The sequence below is a fragment of the Chaetodon trifascialis genome, chromosome 24 (assembly GCF_039877785.1).
Source record: "Chaetodon trifascialis isolate fChaTrf1 chromosome 24, fChaTrf1.hap1, whole genome shotgun sequence".
Lineage (NCBI taxonomy): Eukaryota > Metazoa > Chordata > Actinopteri > Chaetodontiformes > Chaetodontidae > Chaetodon > Chaetodon trifascialis.
The window spans coordinates 5,769,400-5,783,220 of NC_092079.1; the positions used below are offsets into that span (position 1 = coordinate 5,769,400).

The following is a 13,821-nucleotide window of genomic DNA, read 5'->3' on the forward strand; positions in this document are numbered from 1 at the left end:
TGAGAGTTGTGGAGGGTTTGTTAGCAGAAGTCATGCAGTCGCTCCAGTGTTGGCAATAACATGTCATTCCTGAACTAAGTGTGCGCTACATTTTTCCTCATTGGCATGATTTTGGATTACCGTTTAGTTACAGTATCTGAAAATATACTGAATACCGAAATATTGGCCGAATTAGAGATGCAGTAGAAGTGAAAATACTGTACGGGTCATGAGAATGAGCTTATTCAAAGTGTGCGATTCATTAATATTCATTCATATTATAATATATCAAAAATATTCAAAATTAATTCATATGCAATGCTGAGCATTTGAGGTCTCAAATCCATTTGTACTGCATGCAGTCACGGAGTTATAAATACAATGGCACTGAATGGGCCTCCATATACTTTAATGCATCATAAAACTCATAACAATAACTCAAACTGCACATTTCAGTATCATAAGCTCATGTACTCTTGAGAAATGAGCAGCACTGGGCCTTTAGAAATATCAGTGTTGAGAAATCAAGGTTTATACCATCTGCAGTGGCTGACACATAAAGGCAAGTAAAAGCTATGGAATTGATTTTTACACTGAATAACTCAAAGCATAAACTTGACTATAAAAGAAGTAATAGCACCCAGCTACAAAGAATTACACACAGTTTGACGTGGTAACATTAAAGCTGCAGTTAAACATGCAACTTTAAAATTTCAAAAAATCCACTGCATGAAATGATGACTGTGTCAATATGTGAACGGTAAATGCTGCTGCACAGGAAGCTCAGACAGTATCTACAGCTGAAATGCACAGTGCTGCACTGGTTTGTTAACTAGCATAAATACTGAAAAAGTGATAGAAATTACGGCCATGACATTACATCATATTGGAAAAACTCTGCTCGGGTTTTGATGTCTATTGCTTCCTCCACATCTAGTTATTCAGTGACGCGTCCTCACTGTCAAAGAGGGCTTTGTACCATACGGGCAGATGTCAACCATTGGGACAAAAGGTCACACACTGCGGGAGCACCGAGAGGGCCTGACAGCCGCGAGCGTTGCTGAAGTGCCCTGGTGCAAGTCACCACATTAAAATGAACCACTGCCGTTATCTCTGACTGACTGCTCGCTGCACAAATGTGTGTACGATGGGCTCTGCGTGGAAGAATGTGTGCGTGTCATGCGGGAAAATGATTTGTCCTCCTTCTCTGAGGAAAGGTTGAAGTGATTCTTTTTTGGCCTGACTGACAAGCTTCCAGTTCGGGGGCCTCAGAGTCTGTCAGTTGGAAATTATTTTCGATGGGAAGATGATCAGAGATGCATTTGATGTTTGATGTCGAAGGCAGTTTGAGGGTCGAGCCAAGCGCACCTGTGTGCATTCTGATGAGGCAAGAGCTCCACTTGCCTCTTAAAGATTATGCAGTCGTGTCAGAAACTATTACACATATGATGCTTTGCTCCTAAAACTTCTTTTAGTTCAAGACGAACCTGAAAGCTGAAGAATGACAACATGCAGTGATGTACTTCATCAAAATGCAACAGAATTCACATCAAAATAAAGTGAGTTAACAAAAGGAAGCATTTGTACCAAATACAGTGTCTCAGGTTGTGGGAGACGTTGACTGTTTCAGATGAAATGTGCTGTAAAGCAAGATTAATCTGCTCCATCCTTAGTGTCTTGACACCACTACCTGTCAAGATAAAACGCTGAAACATAAAATCTCCTCTCAGCCCTGTAGCTGTGCCCCTCTGCGAACACATAGGAAGGAGAGGCTTAACGCAAAAGGGAAAGCACTGCTATAAACTCACGTATCAAGCTTGTTGAATTCCATCTGAACAACAGATCAGAGATCTGATACTGCTCGCCTTCATTTCTGTAATCCGTAATTTAAAAGCTAATAAACCAGGGCACGGTGTGCATTTAGGGCGTGTCCAGCTTCGCCTTTGCTAGTTAAACAGAGGTAAATTAAGGCACGAGGATTAAAGGTGTTGTATTTTGTCTCCATTAATTATTAGTGTGTTTTTGGCCAACATGAATTAAACCTATCAGTGTCCTCTTCCATTCCCTTTAAAAACTAGGTGTGCCTGCACATGAAGGCACGCAAGTAGACATCTATGGTCGCAGCAGGAATCCACCAAAGCTCCCTGAGGTGAAGCAGGCATGGGAGGATCTTTCTGTCTGAATAATGTGTCCTTTAAATAGCACGAAAACAGCGCGCCGTTGACTTCAGACAAGTTTTTGTCGGTCAGCGGCGCAGTCGCTTTCTGCTGCCTAACAGCAGAGTACCTCAGCACACCTCACGTGAAGACCAACACTCCCATGAGTGCACTGATGGGCAGTACATTTGCTGCTTCCACACCGTGGGCACTGGGCATGAAAGAGACAGCTGCGTCGATTGGAAGCCAGCAACGACACTTGCTGTGTCGTGTACGAGAGCGCCATGGATGTTAAATTAAGGCCACTTCAAGTCTGACCGCTCCAGTTCCCGCAACAGTCATTCCTCCGTTTATACAGTAGAGAAGGAGAACAACATTAAAATCATGACAATGACGTGGAAGTCGAATACAAATACTGAACGAAGGTGAAATAGAAGTTAAAACGGTCGAGCCGAAAGAAGTCAAAGTTTCATTTGAGGCGTGAATGAAGTGCAGATGTCAGCGTGTCGCATCAAACTTGCAATATTCTCCAGATATGAAGTCAGTCATTGTTGTGATCAGACGTTAGCTTGTTCGGGTGTTGCAATAAATTGTCAAGCGATGCTTTTACTGCTTCTTTGTTGCTGTGGTTACACATACAGGCAGATACCATGTCGCCAGTGCGTTCATTTAGAACAGCGGACAGACACTTTCAGCCAGTCAGAATCAAATATTCGCTCGGATCCTGGTGTGTTGAGTTAAAACGCAATGAACATGTGACAGCTTTCATTTATTGGACAGGCAGTCTGTTGGATTGTCGTTCTGTGAGATCATCTGGTTGTAAATAGTGAACCTGACAAGTATTTGTTGGAAAATGTGGCAGCTTATTACTTATGAGTGCTGTAATGCTAGCAGTCATAAAAAGGGATCAGTGGCATCAAGAGCAAGTGTATCTCAATCTTTTTTGCCTTTACTCAGAGGTCGTGTCTCTCAACCAGTAAGCTTTCCTCCCCGGACGCTCATCCCTCACCCCTCCCCTGCGCCGACAGAAAGCAGAAGCCGCCTCTCCTGTTTCCTCTCCGAGCCAGGGTTTACAAATTCCCTCTGATTTACAAGGTCATAAAACTCACCTCCTCCTCCGTCTCTCCTGCTTCAATCAACCTCTCCAGCCAAAGCAGTTATTTTATAACTCCCTAAGCACACGCTCCTGTACAAGGCTGCCGCAATCGATCTGCTTCTTGGTTTCAGATTGCATATCACATGCGTTCGGAGACATATACGTCCACATACAGCGCAGATGAAAACACACACACTCTCTGCGAATGCCACGCGGACTGTCCGAGGACACGGAGGGGATAACTCTCTCGTAATGTTAGCAGTCTGTTACGAAGTCATAACTTTGCCTCACAGCGCGCTGACGGCCGAGACAGGATCATGAATCGAAGTTGACCCAACATCATTCCGCGAAGGAAAAGCAAAGAACATCCACAATGGATCTAAAATTGGCGCCGCACATTGCGAACATGCCTCGTTCACACGCTGTCCCACTTCTGCGTTCCTGTTGCTCTTTGCCATACCTTTCAACACACTCCCCTTTATTCAAAGTGCGTCTGTGTGAGGATTCAGACATGCTCCACGGAGCATCTGGAAAGTGATGTCCTCTGACCGTAAAAGCTTTGTGTGGCGACTGCCTCGAGGGGTGAAGCCAATGTACGCTCCCTCTGCGCACACACACAGAGTCACTCAAGCGGTCACAATAAACACACATCACACACATCCCGGATTCTTTATGATGTTTTTCCTTTAGTAGTGTTTTTTTTTTTTTTTTTTTTTTTATTTTGCTCTTCCTCTTCAGGCAGTCATGGTCATTTCACATGTACAGTGTGTTAGCACAATCTGAGAGATGATTTTTTTTTACCACAGCCCAACAGTGTTCCCTAAAATGTTCATCATGCAAAAAAGTCACGTGTTCACAAAGTGGTGAACCTGTTGTGTTGCTGCATCAAATTCAGAATAAGCACATATTGCCAAGCTGAACATCTGTCTGTAATGTACATGTGCCCTTAAAATGCTGTCAACTTTTGTACCAAAGCTAATGTAAAGGTGCAACAAGTATTTTAATTCAGAATATATACATGAATCACCAGACTGCATTGGAATTATTGTGCTTTGTAGCATCACTTTTAGAAATATGTGAAAATAGTAGTGTTAATAGTATTTCTTGATTACTTCCTGTTATGACATGGGGATGTGTCAGCTCTTCTCTTTACATTAGCTTTTTCAGATCTCATGCACAACCCTCTATCGAATTTTCTATCTAAGTGTGTGTGTGTCTGTGTGTGTGTGTCTGTGTGTGTGTGTGTGTGTGTGCGTGCGTGTAACAACTAGTATCTTTCATTTATAAATCCCATCATATACACACATAAATCCTCGCTCAGTTCTCCTGAGTGAAAAGATTAGAGGATCGTGATTTCACCCTTTAATTAGGACTTCATCTCTCTTTCTCAAACACATACACATACACACATGCCAGGCTGCTTTAGTTACAGGCTAGCTGGAGGCATCTGATAGCCAGGCCTCCGGGGACCCTGACGAGCGGCTACCTGAAATTTAAACCCGAAAAGGAAGCACTGAGGTAGACACGCACACACACAGAGTGAGAGCAGGGAAATGTCCCGGAGGCAGAGCTGTTTCAAAGGCGGGCTTGTGTGTACGATTTGTGCGTAAATTTGAAACAGGTCGCGTTTGACAGTAACGAGGCCTCGCTGCCCCACAAGTGTTGAAACCATCGGTGATCAGTAATATTCCAGTTTGCATTAGTGTGTGAACGCAGAACATTCCGGTGACTGTACTTTTGAGGTGTCCTGTCATCATGGAGAAAATGAGCAGCTTTCATCCACCCGGCCTCCCCGAACGGCTCGGCTTTACGAGCTTTCGACCACACCGTATGGCGCTCCCGTACGGCTCGGTGTTTGCAGGCGCCGGACTAAGTGAAAAAGACATGTTTCAGCAGGAGACACGGGGGAATAGTTTGTGTACAAATTTAGCTGTGTTATACAGCAGTCCTCTTTTTTGAAAATCAAAGACCCGCTGTGACAGTCTCAGCGTGGGCACGATCAAAGGCCTTTTATTGTGGAGGTAATGTTTCCTTCCAAACTGATTAACATAACTCATTCTTTAAAAAGAGGCTTTTATGTGGCTTCGATGGCCAACTTGACGGGGATTGACAGGAGCTAAAAAGATGTTCAAAGTAAACACTTGATAGGCCAGTCCAAGAAACAGTTGACCTACCGCTTTAAGTTGATCGACACTTTGATGAGATTCCATTATGGGATTTTACTATCTCACATCTTGCTACGGTGTGCTTAACCCCAACTCACTCATGCACTCGAGTCACTTTCGGTATATTACACCACCTTTGATATCGTAATTCTGCTTTGTTACACGCTGGACTGTTATCGCTCGGACTGAAATCACAATCCTCCAGCCACATGAAGGAATGCAGAGGCCAAGTGCAGTCGCTGCTGTAAATTCAGGGAACCTCAAAGGTGCCCTTGAAGATGAAAGCACACTCTTAGGCAGAGAAAATTATTATTATTAAAGCCATCTATTTTTGGGGGCATACAAATGCATTGAAAAGATGGCTGCTTTTGACCTCACAGGGTCTGAAATGACTTTGGCAGTGTTTAAAAAGACGGTGGCTTGCTCTCCACAATGCACTTATTGTTTTCTGAGGTGCTTCACTGTTTGGAGCATGATATACACAAATAACATAAACAGCTTTGGCAGCTAAACCCTGAAATCAGTCAGAGACATTTCAAGTCTCAAGGCCAAGTTGAGATAACCCCTGAGATGACATAAGCAGGGTTGTTTTTTTGAGACTGAGAATCTCCTCCAGAGCCAAGATGAGTAGTACACCCCATGACAAGTAAAGTTGATGTGAGACATTGGGTGGAGTTCCCCTTTAGAAATGATGTATTTAAAATTTTTCATGTCCCAGTTTGACTTTTGACCTCGTCCACTCAAACATAGCGTAGCTGTGCAATGGACATGACTTCGGTTGGTTTTATCGGCATGCTTTGAATGCCTTATTATCTTTCTGGTCAAGGACATTGTGGATCAGGTAGACTTTCCAACAATAGCAGAGTATTGTGTGCAGTGATGCTCTTCACACAGTGCTATTTTTAGCTCAGCCTGCCATTGTGGCCAGATGGTCAGTCAGGTAGCTTGAACAAAAGTTCACCGGGCCACATAGCAAAGCAATGACACCGATCCCCAAAAAATGTAATTCATAATGGCTCATTCAAGGATAGGGTTATTTTTTATTGCACCAGATTAACCTAAATAAACTAAATGGATTTTTTTTTTCTCAAAATTCATTTTGATTTGCATCAGTATTTTCCAAGAGCAGGTGGAGTTTTTTTAATGGCGCATCTCACTTTGAGAGAAATGTATCCTCTCAGAGGGGACTTTGATTGAATATATGAATACTGAATATATCACCCTGTTTGTTCCAGGACAAAAAGAAGTACCTGGACACCATCCACAGCTACATGGAGGTCCACGGCACCGTGCACGGCACCAGCACCGTACACCTCCCCAGCTACGTCAAGAACCACGGCATCCTGAGCGGCCGAGACCTGCAGTTCCTCCTCCGAGAGACCAAGGTGAGTCTGCCCGGCTGTAAATTGTCTCTCGTGAAAAAATGACCCTGCAGGGAAATAAAAGTGCGAGGGCGCGGTGCTTATTAGACAGCTGTGAAAGTCACAAACCAACTCCCACACTTTTCCCTTTGACATTTTTAAGCGACCAAGAAACTGTGGCCCAGCTAACCTGCAGAATAGTAAGGACCGTATCGTTTGCACAAACCGTGGCCTGTTTCTGCGCGTCCGGGCTGCTCTGAACATTTCCTGTAAAAGTCATCTGTGTGTGAGACGCTGACTTTGGAAAGCTTCTTTTTGAATCAAGTGAGATTTCAGTTACTTAATGAGATATATTCCAAAAAATAGGCTAGCCTAAAACCGCAGACTGCAGCGTACAGTAAAAGACAAGTTAGAGAGTAAAAATGTGATTCCTCGAAGAGATGCTGGATGTTGTTAGGGTGAGAAAGGGTGTCTTTATTTGAACAGAGGCCCTCTTTTGAAGAGAGCCTTGATCCAAGTGGCAGGAGTTTGTCCGAGCCTGTCCTCCGTCCAGCCATCCACAGAAGCACTTCTCCATTCACGTCATGGCTCGTCCTTTCCTCTCACTACTCAAACCGCTTTCATTCACAAAGACAAGGACACAGCCGCAGAGACTGCAGCCAGACAGGATTGAACCGTGTGGAGCGAGCGCTCAGCTCAACACACACTTTCCATATTAACAGAATGTGCGTGGAGTTGTTAAACACGAATTGTTTCGTGTACCGAAAGCTGCAAGCATCATACCTCAAACTTTTCCCACGCTTTGATAGCATCCAAGACACACAGTGAACATCGTAGCTGTGAACAGAGCTTTTTTTTTTTTAAACCTAACCTGTAACCCAACACCCAAATGTATTTCGCAAATGATGTGCGTCATAAAAGTAACACTAGGTTATTACTGTTGGTAGGAAGACATTTAGCCAAACATGCTAACATCTGCAGCTTACGTTCAAGCAGACAAAGACGGTTTCATCCACTCTATATATTTTTGTAAAGGCTAAAGGCACCACCCTCCAAACGGTCTTATTAGAGCCTCATCTACACCACTTTTGCGTGGAATAATACAGTATGACAGAGCAGCTGTGCCAAGTTACGGTTGCTAACTTTCAATTGCACAATCGCTGTTTCATCATTGATTAAATCACAGGACCCACTTTTCTTTTATGCTCAACAACACAGAGGAAAGCAGTGAATTGCCGCCCATTGCCGTAAGGGAATGGAATTAAAATTACACGGCCCTTAAAAACCTGACAACGGTGTCTGCCGCAGGTGAAAACCATCATTAGCGCTGGCGTCGAAAGACGGAGTCTGTCTTTTGGCTCCGCTCGTCAACCTTTTCAGAAGAATGAGGTGGAGGAGAGCTTCGATTTCTTTAACCTCTGAAACCACATGCTTTCCCGTCAGACCAGGGAGAGAGGAGAGGCAGGCGGAGGAGAGACATCAGACAAGAGCAAGGGCAGGGATAAAAACAGAGCGAGAGAGCCGTAGATCACGATTCAGACTGTTATAGAAAAAAAGATGGATTGAGATTTAAACCCCTTTTGTACTGAAAAGATTCTGAGCGTCGCTTCGGCCAAAAAACGATTTTTGGCCGGCAAATCCAGCTGCAGCGAGCACCTAAAACCGAGAGCCCAGTGTTGTTGGAGGCGTTTAAAGAGAAGAACAAAGGTGTATTCAGCAGTGGAGCAGATCATTACAGTGCTGGGGAAAAAAAGACAAAACAACACTCGAGAACTTGTGCCAGAGTGAGTTTTGGTTTGCTGTTTTCACGTAGGCTGCGGTTCTGCATGGAAACCCATAGGGGAACGGCTTATTAAAGCCCACAAAAACCCAACATTTTAGCTGCAGTGTTGTTTAATCACTTTGAAGGAAAATAAGGAGGTGTTGTAGTCACAGTTTTCCTCGTGCTGCTTAAGCAACACATTTACTGTAGCCTGCAATCAAACTTTCTGAGCTAATTGACCTCATGGGGTTTAGATGTTGTAAAAATACTTCTGTGAAAAGAATGTCACCGTTGACTTCTGACTTTTGATTTTCTCTCAAACAAAATTTCCTGAAATAAACACTGACGTGCTGCCGCGTCAGGGGAATAGTATCAGTGATCAAACCGCGGAAGCGAGGCAAAGCTTTTCTGCGTCTGACGGCGCCGAAGGTTTCTGACTTTGACTTTTCCATCTCGTGTGTCTAACTCTGTTTAATTGCCCCCTCCTGTCTGCGCCCGGTTTGTCTTACTTATGTTTCTTATTTTCTGTCCTTTTCCCACTCTGCCACACACCTACTACATATATGTTAATCATAGATTTGTGTGTAAAACAGGGAGGAAGTACAGTGGTTATGACAGAATCATAAATGCACATGTTGTGGTACCACAGTTGTATTTGAGAAGTAAAACACTGCAGGTGTGTGATTATAGGAAAATTGTAAGACGCAACAAGTATGATAAGCATAATACTGTTGAACATTGTATTCTTTGTTTTTCAGACGCTTTGCATGACAAATGAGATATGTAAAAAATAGAAGATACAGGCACACAGCAGCTTACATTTGAAGCTGCTTTATAATCTACCACATATCAGAGGCAAATGTACCGTTTCCTCTTTATAGTATTTAACGAGCTGTTCTTAAGTAGTTGCCTTGATTTCACATGAGAAACACTGCGTCGTGGCTTTGTAACCTAACACTCCGGAAGAGGCCATTCTGCACAATGAGTATTTTTGAATTGTGGTATTGTTACCTTTACTTTAGTCGAGGATTTGACCTCTTCTACCATATTGTACATTTAGGACCATTGTCTGTCGTGGTCTGTGACTTTTGATTGTTCTCGACGCTGTCCTTCCCGGGTGTTGTCGCACGAGCACGTGGCTGAGGATCAGGATCCGTCTAAATTTTCTAAGGCAGGACGTCGCAAGAGGGAGAATAAATCAATAGAACACCATCTCTGATTTGTAGCGTTGGATCTAATTAGCAGAATGTCCTTCAACACGTATACTGCTTTAATGCACGCTGATAGAGAGCTTTCCACCCCATTTGTGACAAAAGAGATGCAGATCTATTATTCACTTTTACCTTTAAGTCTCTCAGTTTGTCTGGATTCGCTGCCTCTCCTCTCCTCTCCTCTCCCCTCCTCGCTCCCTATAAATAGTGGGCGACTGTTTCTCAGCAATGAGTGCAGGGGCACGTAGAAGAAGTGTGCTTTGCTGCCACCTGTTGGCAGGCATCTGTTGCCGATAAGGCGGTTGACATCTGGGTTACAGTCACACGTAAGCTAAAAGAGCATCATTCAAAAAGCACGTCTGATTATTTGAATGTGTACAGACACACTTCACGGTACAGCGCCGCATTGTGCGTTAACAAGAGAGTGTGTCGTCTATCGGGCTTTCAGATACACACAGACTAGCCATTGTAGTCAGCCAGCTCTGGCCCTCCAATAAATGAGCCACTAGCCCCCTCTGTTTCTGGAAAAGTCTCTCACCCTCATGTTGACAAGCTGTTACTGCCTCGCAAATATTTGCTCTTCCCATCCAGGAGTGAACTGTTATTAGAGCCCCTCGTAGTTCTCTACACAGTATTTACTTTAAGCTGTGTCAGCGGGACCGTGGGTATGTATTTGAATACCCACAGAACATACAGTTTGTAAACAAGGAGAGGAAGCATTTGGCTGTTACAGACCACAGAGCTGGACTTTATTCCCTTTACGTTCAGGCAGTGTGTTTCCGTATGTAAAATATCCATGGTACTCGCTTTTTAGCAAACTTCAGTGGCCTTTGGGAAGACTAAACATGAGAGCGGTGTCTTGACATTATTCTGCTTGTTTTTCCTTCCTTGTTTTATGGAGAGAAAGTGCTGCCTCTGCCATATTTTGTGCTGATAACATGGGAGGTTTGCTTCAACAAGAGCTAATTGCTGCTATCAGCAAACAACAGAAACTCCTCAACATAGCCAGTGAACTTTTCCACCCCTCTACCCTCTGCCCTCTCCAGCTTCTTTGTTATTCCGGTTACTTCAGTAGCTGCAATCTGTCGGCTCCCAGGTGCCGCCTCCTCAATTTAGCGCAGACTACAGATTAAAGTACGGTCTATCAAAGGTGTACTTTAATCCATGTAGAGTTTACCCTACGTGTTCATTGAAAAAATATGCATGCGGAGGCTAATCAGTTTGTTTTTCTCTCCGCTGCAGTTGTTCGTGGGTCTCTCCTTCCCTTACGAGGGTCCCGCCCCCCTGGAGGCCATCGCTAACGGCTGCGCTTTCCTCAACCCCAAATTCAATCCGCCAAAAAGCAGCAAGAACACAGACTTCTTCAAGGGCAAACCCACACTGAGAGAGGTGAGAGGAGGAGGGCACATCTGTGGGGACGTGTTTACTCTGCAGACTCTTCTGCCCAAGATATGACTTTTAAAATGTGTTTTTCTCCCTAACCTCTGCTCTCTGCAGTTGACCTCTCAACATCCGTATGCTGAAGTGTACATTGGTCAACCCCACGTGTGGACGGTCGATATCGAGAACTCTGCAGAGGTGGAGAGGGCCATCCGCTCCATCCTTAGCCAGAAGGTAAGCATTGAGAGACACTCAATGAATTTAGGATCATTTCCTCCTGGTTATTTTCTCAGTGAAGCGATTAATCATTGGATAAATAAATATCATTTTCTAAATCATTCAGTTAACTCTGATGAAGAACAAAGGAAAGCCGCATAATTTAAATTCAATTCAATTCAATTTTATTTGTATAGCGCCAAATCACAACAGAAGTTGTCTCAGGACACTTTCCATATAGAGCTGGTACAGACCAAGCTCTTTTATCTACAGAGAACCAACAATTCCCCCATGAGCAAGCACTTGGCGACAGTGGTGAGGAAAAACTTCCTTTTAACAGGCAGAAACCTCGAGCAGAACCAGGCTCTGGGTGGGCGGCCATCTGCCTCGACCGGTTGGGTGAGAGAGGGAGAGCAAGAGAGGGAGAGTGAGACAGACACACACACACACACACACACACACACACACACACACACACACACACACACACACACACAGACAGACAGACAGACAGACAGACAGACAGACAATCATAGTAACAGTGACAGTGGATGTAATAATAGCAGTGGCAGTTGCAGTGGATGTCAGGCAGGGCCAAGGCAGGAGACGCAGCTGAAATCCACAATCCAGATTCAGCCACTGTGGAACCTGCAAGACGACCAAGCACAGAGACTCCGGGGAAGGAGCTAAGTTAGTAACACGCCGTGGTAGGACATGAAAGCGTGCAGATGGAGAGGGACAGAAGGACAGAGGAGCTCGGTGTATCTTTGGATGTCCCCCGACAGTCTAATCCTGTAGCAGCATAACTAGGGGCTGGTCCAGGACCAGCCTGAGCCAGCCCTAACTATAAGCTTCATCAAAAAGGAAAGTTTTAAGCCTACTCTTAAATGTAGAGACAGTGTCTGCCTCCCGCACAAAGACTGGAAGATGGTTCCACAGGAGAGGAGCTTGAGAGCTAAATGCTCTGACTCCTGTTCTGCTTTTTGAGACTTTAGGAGCCATAAGTAGACCTGCATTCTGGGAACGCAGTGTTCGAGCGGGGCAATAAGGTACTATGAGCTCTTTAAGATAAGAGGGTGCCTGGCCATTTATGGCTTTGTAAGTAAGGAGGAGAATTTTAAACTCTATTCTCAACTTTACAGGGAGCCAGTGCAGAGCGGCTAGTATTGGAGAAATATGATCTCTCTTCCTGGTTTTTGTCAGAACACGTGCTGCAGCGTTCTGGAGCAACGGAAGAATATTCAGCAACGAATTTGGGCAGCCCGATAGTAAGGAATTGCAATAATCCAGCCTGGAAGTTACGAATGCATGGACTAGTTTTTCTGCATCATTTTGAGACAAAATATGCCTCATTTTTAGATATTACGTAGGTGAAAAAAGGCTGTCCTTGAAATTTGTTTTACATGGGAGTGAAAGGACATGTCTTGGTCAAAGATGACAGTGGTGCTGGAGGCCAGCGCAATGCCATCCATAGCTGCTATGTCATCAGAAAGTGACTCTCTAAGATGTTTAGGGCCTACTACTATAACTTCAGTTTCTGAGTTTAGCATCAAAAAATTGCAGGTCATCCAGGTCTTTATGTCATGATGTCATTAAAGCATTTTAAATATGTACTTAAATGGCTGAAACCAGTGTTTCTCAATTCCGATCCTCGGGCCCCCCTGCCCTGCATGTTTTGGATGTTTCCTGCTTCAACACACCTGATTCAAACGAACGGCTCGTTATCAGGCCACTGCAGAGCTGGATGACGAGCCGATCGTTTGAATCAGGTGCGGTGGAGGAGGGAAACGTCTAAAACATGCAGGGCAGGGGGGGCCGAGGACCGTGGGGCGGCGTAGGGAAGCACGGTGGCGCAAGCAGGTAGTGTGCGAGCCTCACAGCAAGAAGACCGCCGGTTCGATCCCCGGGTCGGGCCCTTCTGTGTGAAGTTTGCATGTTCTTCCCGTGCATGCGTGGGTTCTCTGCGGGCACTCCGGCTTCCTCCCACAGACCAAAAACATGCTCAGGTTAATTGTGAGTTAAAATTGTCCTTAGGTGTGAGTGTGATTAGGTCCTTAGGTGCGGTCGTTTGTCGATATATGTTGCCCTGCAGTCGACTGGCGACCGGCTCAGGTGACAGCTGGGATAGGCTCCAGCCCCCCCCAACCCTGAAAGGGATGGTCGGGGTATGGAAAATGGATGGACGGACAGATGATGTAAGTGGAAAAGAAGAGGTTCTATCAATTGGTGTGAAAAAAAGAATCTGAGACCCTGCAATTCCTTTTTATAGTTGTTTTATTGTATTTTATAGACACAATGACATAAAGAAGGGCTACAGCTACTTCACAAAAAATTTATTTTTTCAAAACATGATGTAAAAGAAGAAAAGTAATACTGTGTACGAAATGCTAGACAAATACATGAAAGGACTCATTACAGAAATTACATCTATACACACAGCCAGAAATAATGAGAGTTAATCATGATCAAAATTGGATGCCCAAACTGACATAAAT

At 44.4% G+C, this 13,821-nt stretch overlaps 1 protein-coding gene across 1 annotated transcript in view; it reads left to right on the forward strand.

Annotated features, from left to right (window-relative positions):
* The window catches only part of mgat5 (alpha-1,6-mannosylglycoprotein 6-beta-N-acetylglucosaminyltransferase), a 93,497-nt gene that overhangs the window by 64,363 nt on the left and 15,313 nt on the right, over positions 1-13,821 (forward strand). Inside the window, exons 12-14 of the mRNA XM_070958128.1 lie at positions 6,632-6,781; positions 10,973-11,119; positions 11,228-11,344. Coding sequence (XP_070814229.1) covers positions 6,632-6,781; positions 10,973-11,119; positions 11,228-11,344 — 414 coding nt within the window. The remainder of the gene's footprint in view (positions 1-6,631; positions 6,782-10,972; positions 11,120-11,227; positions 11,345-13,821) is intronic.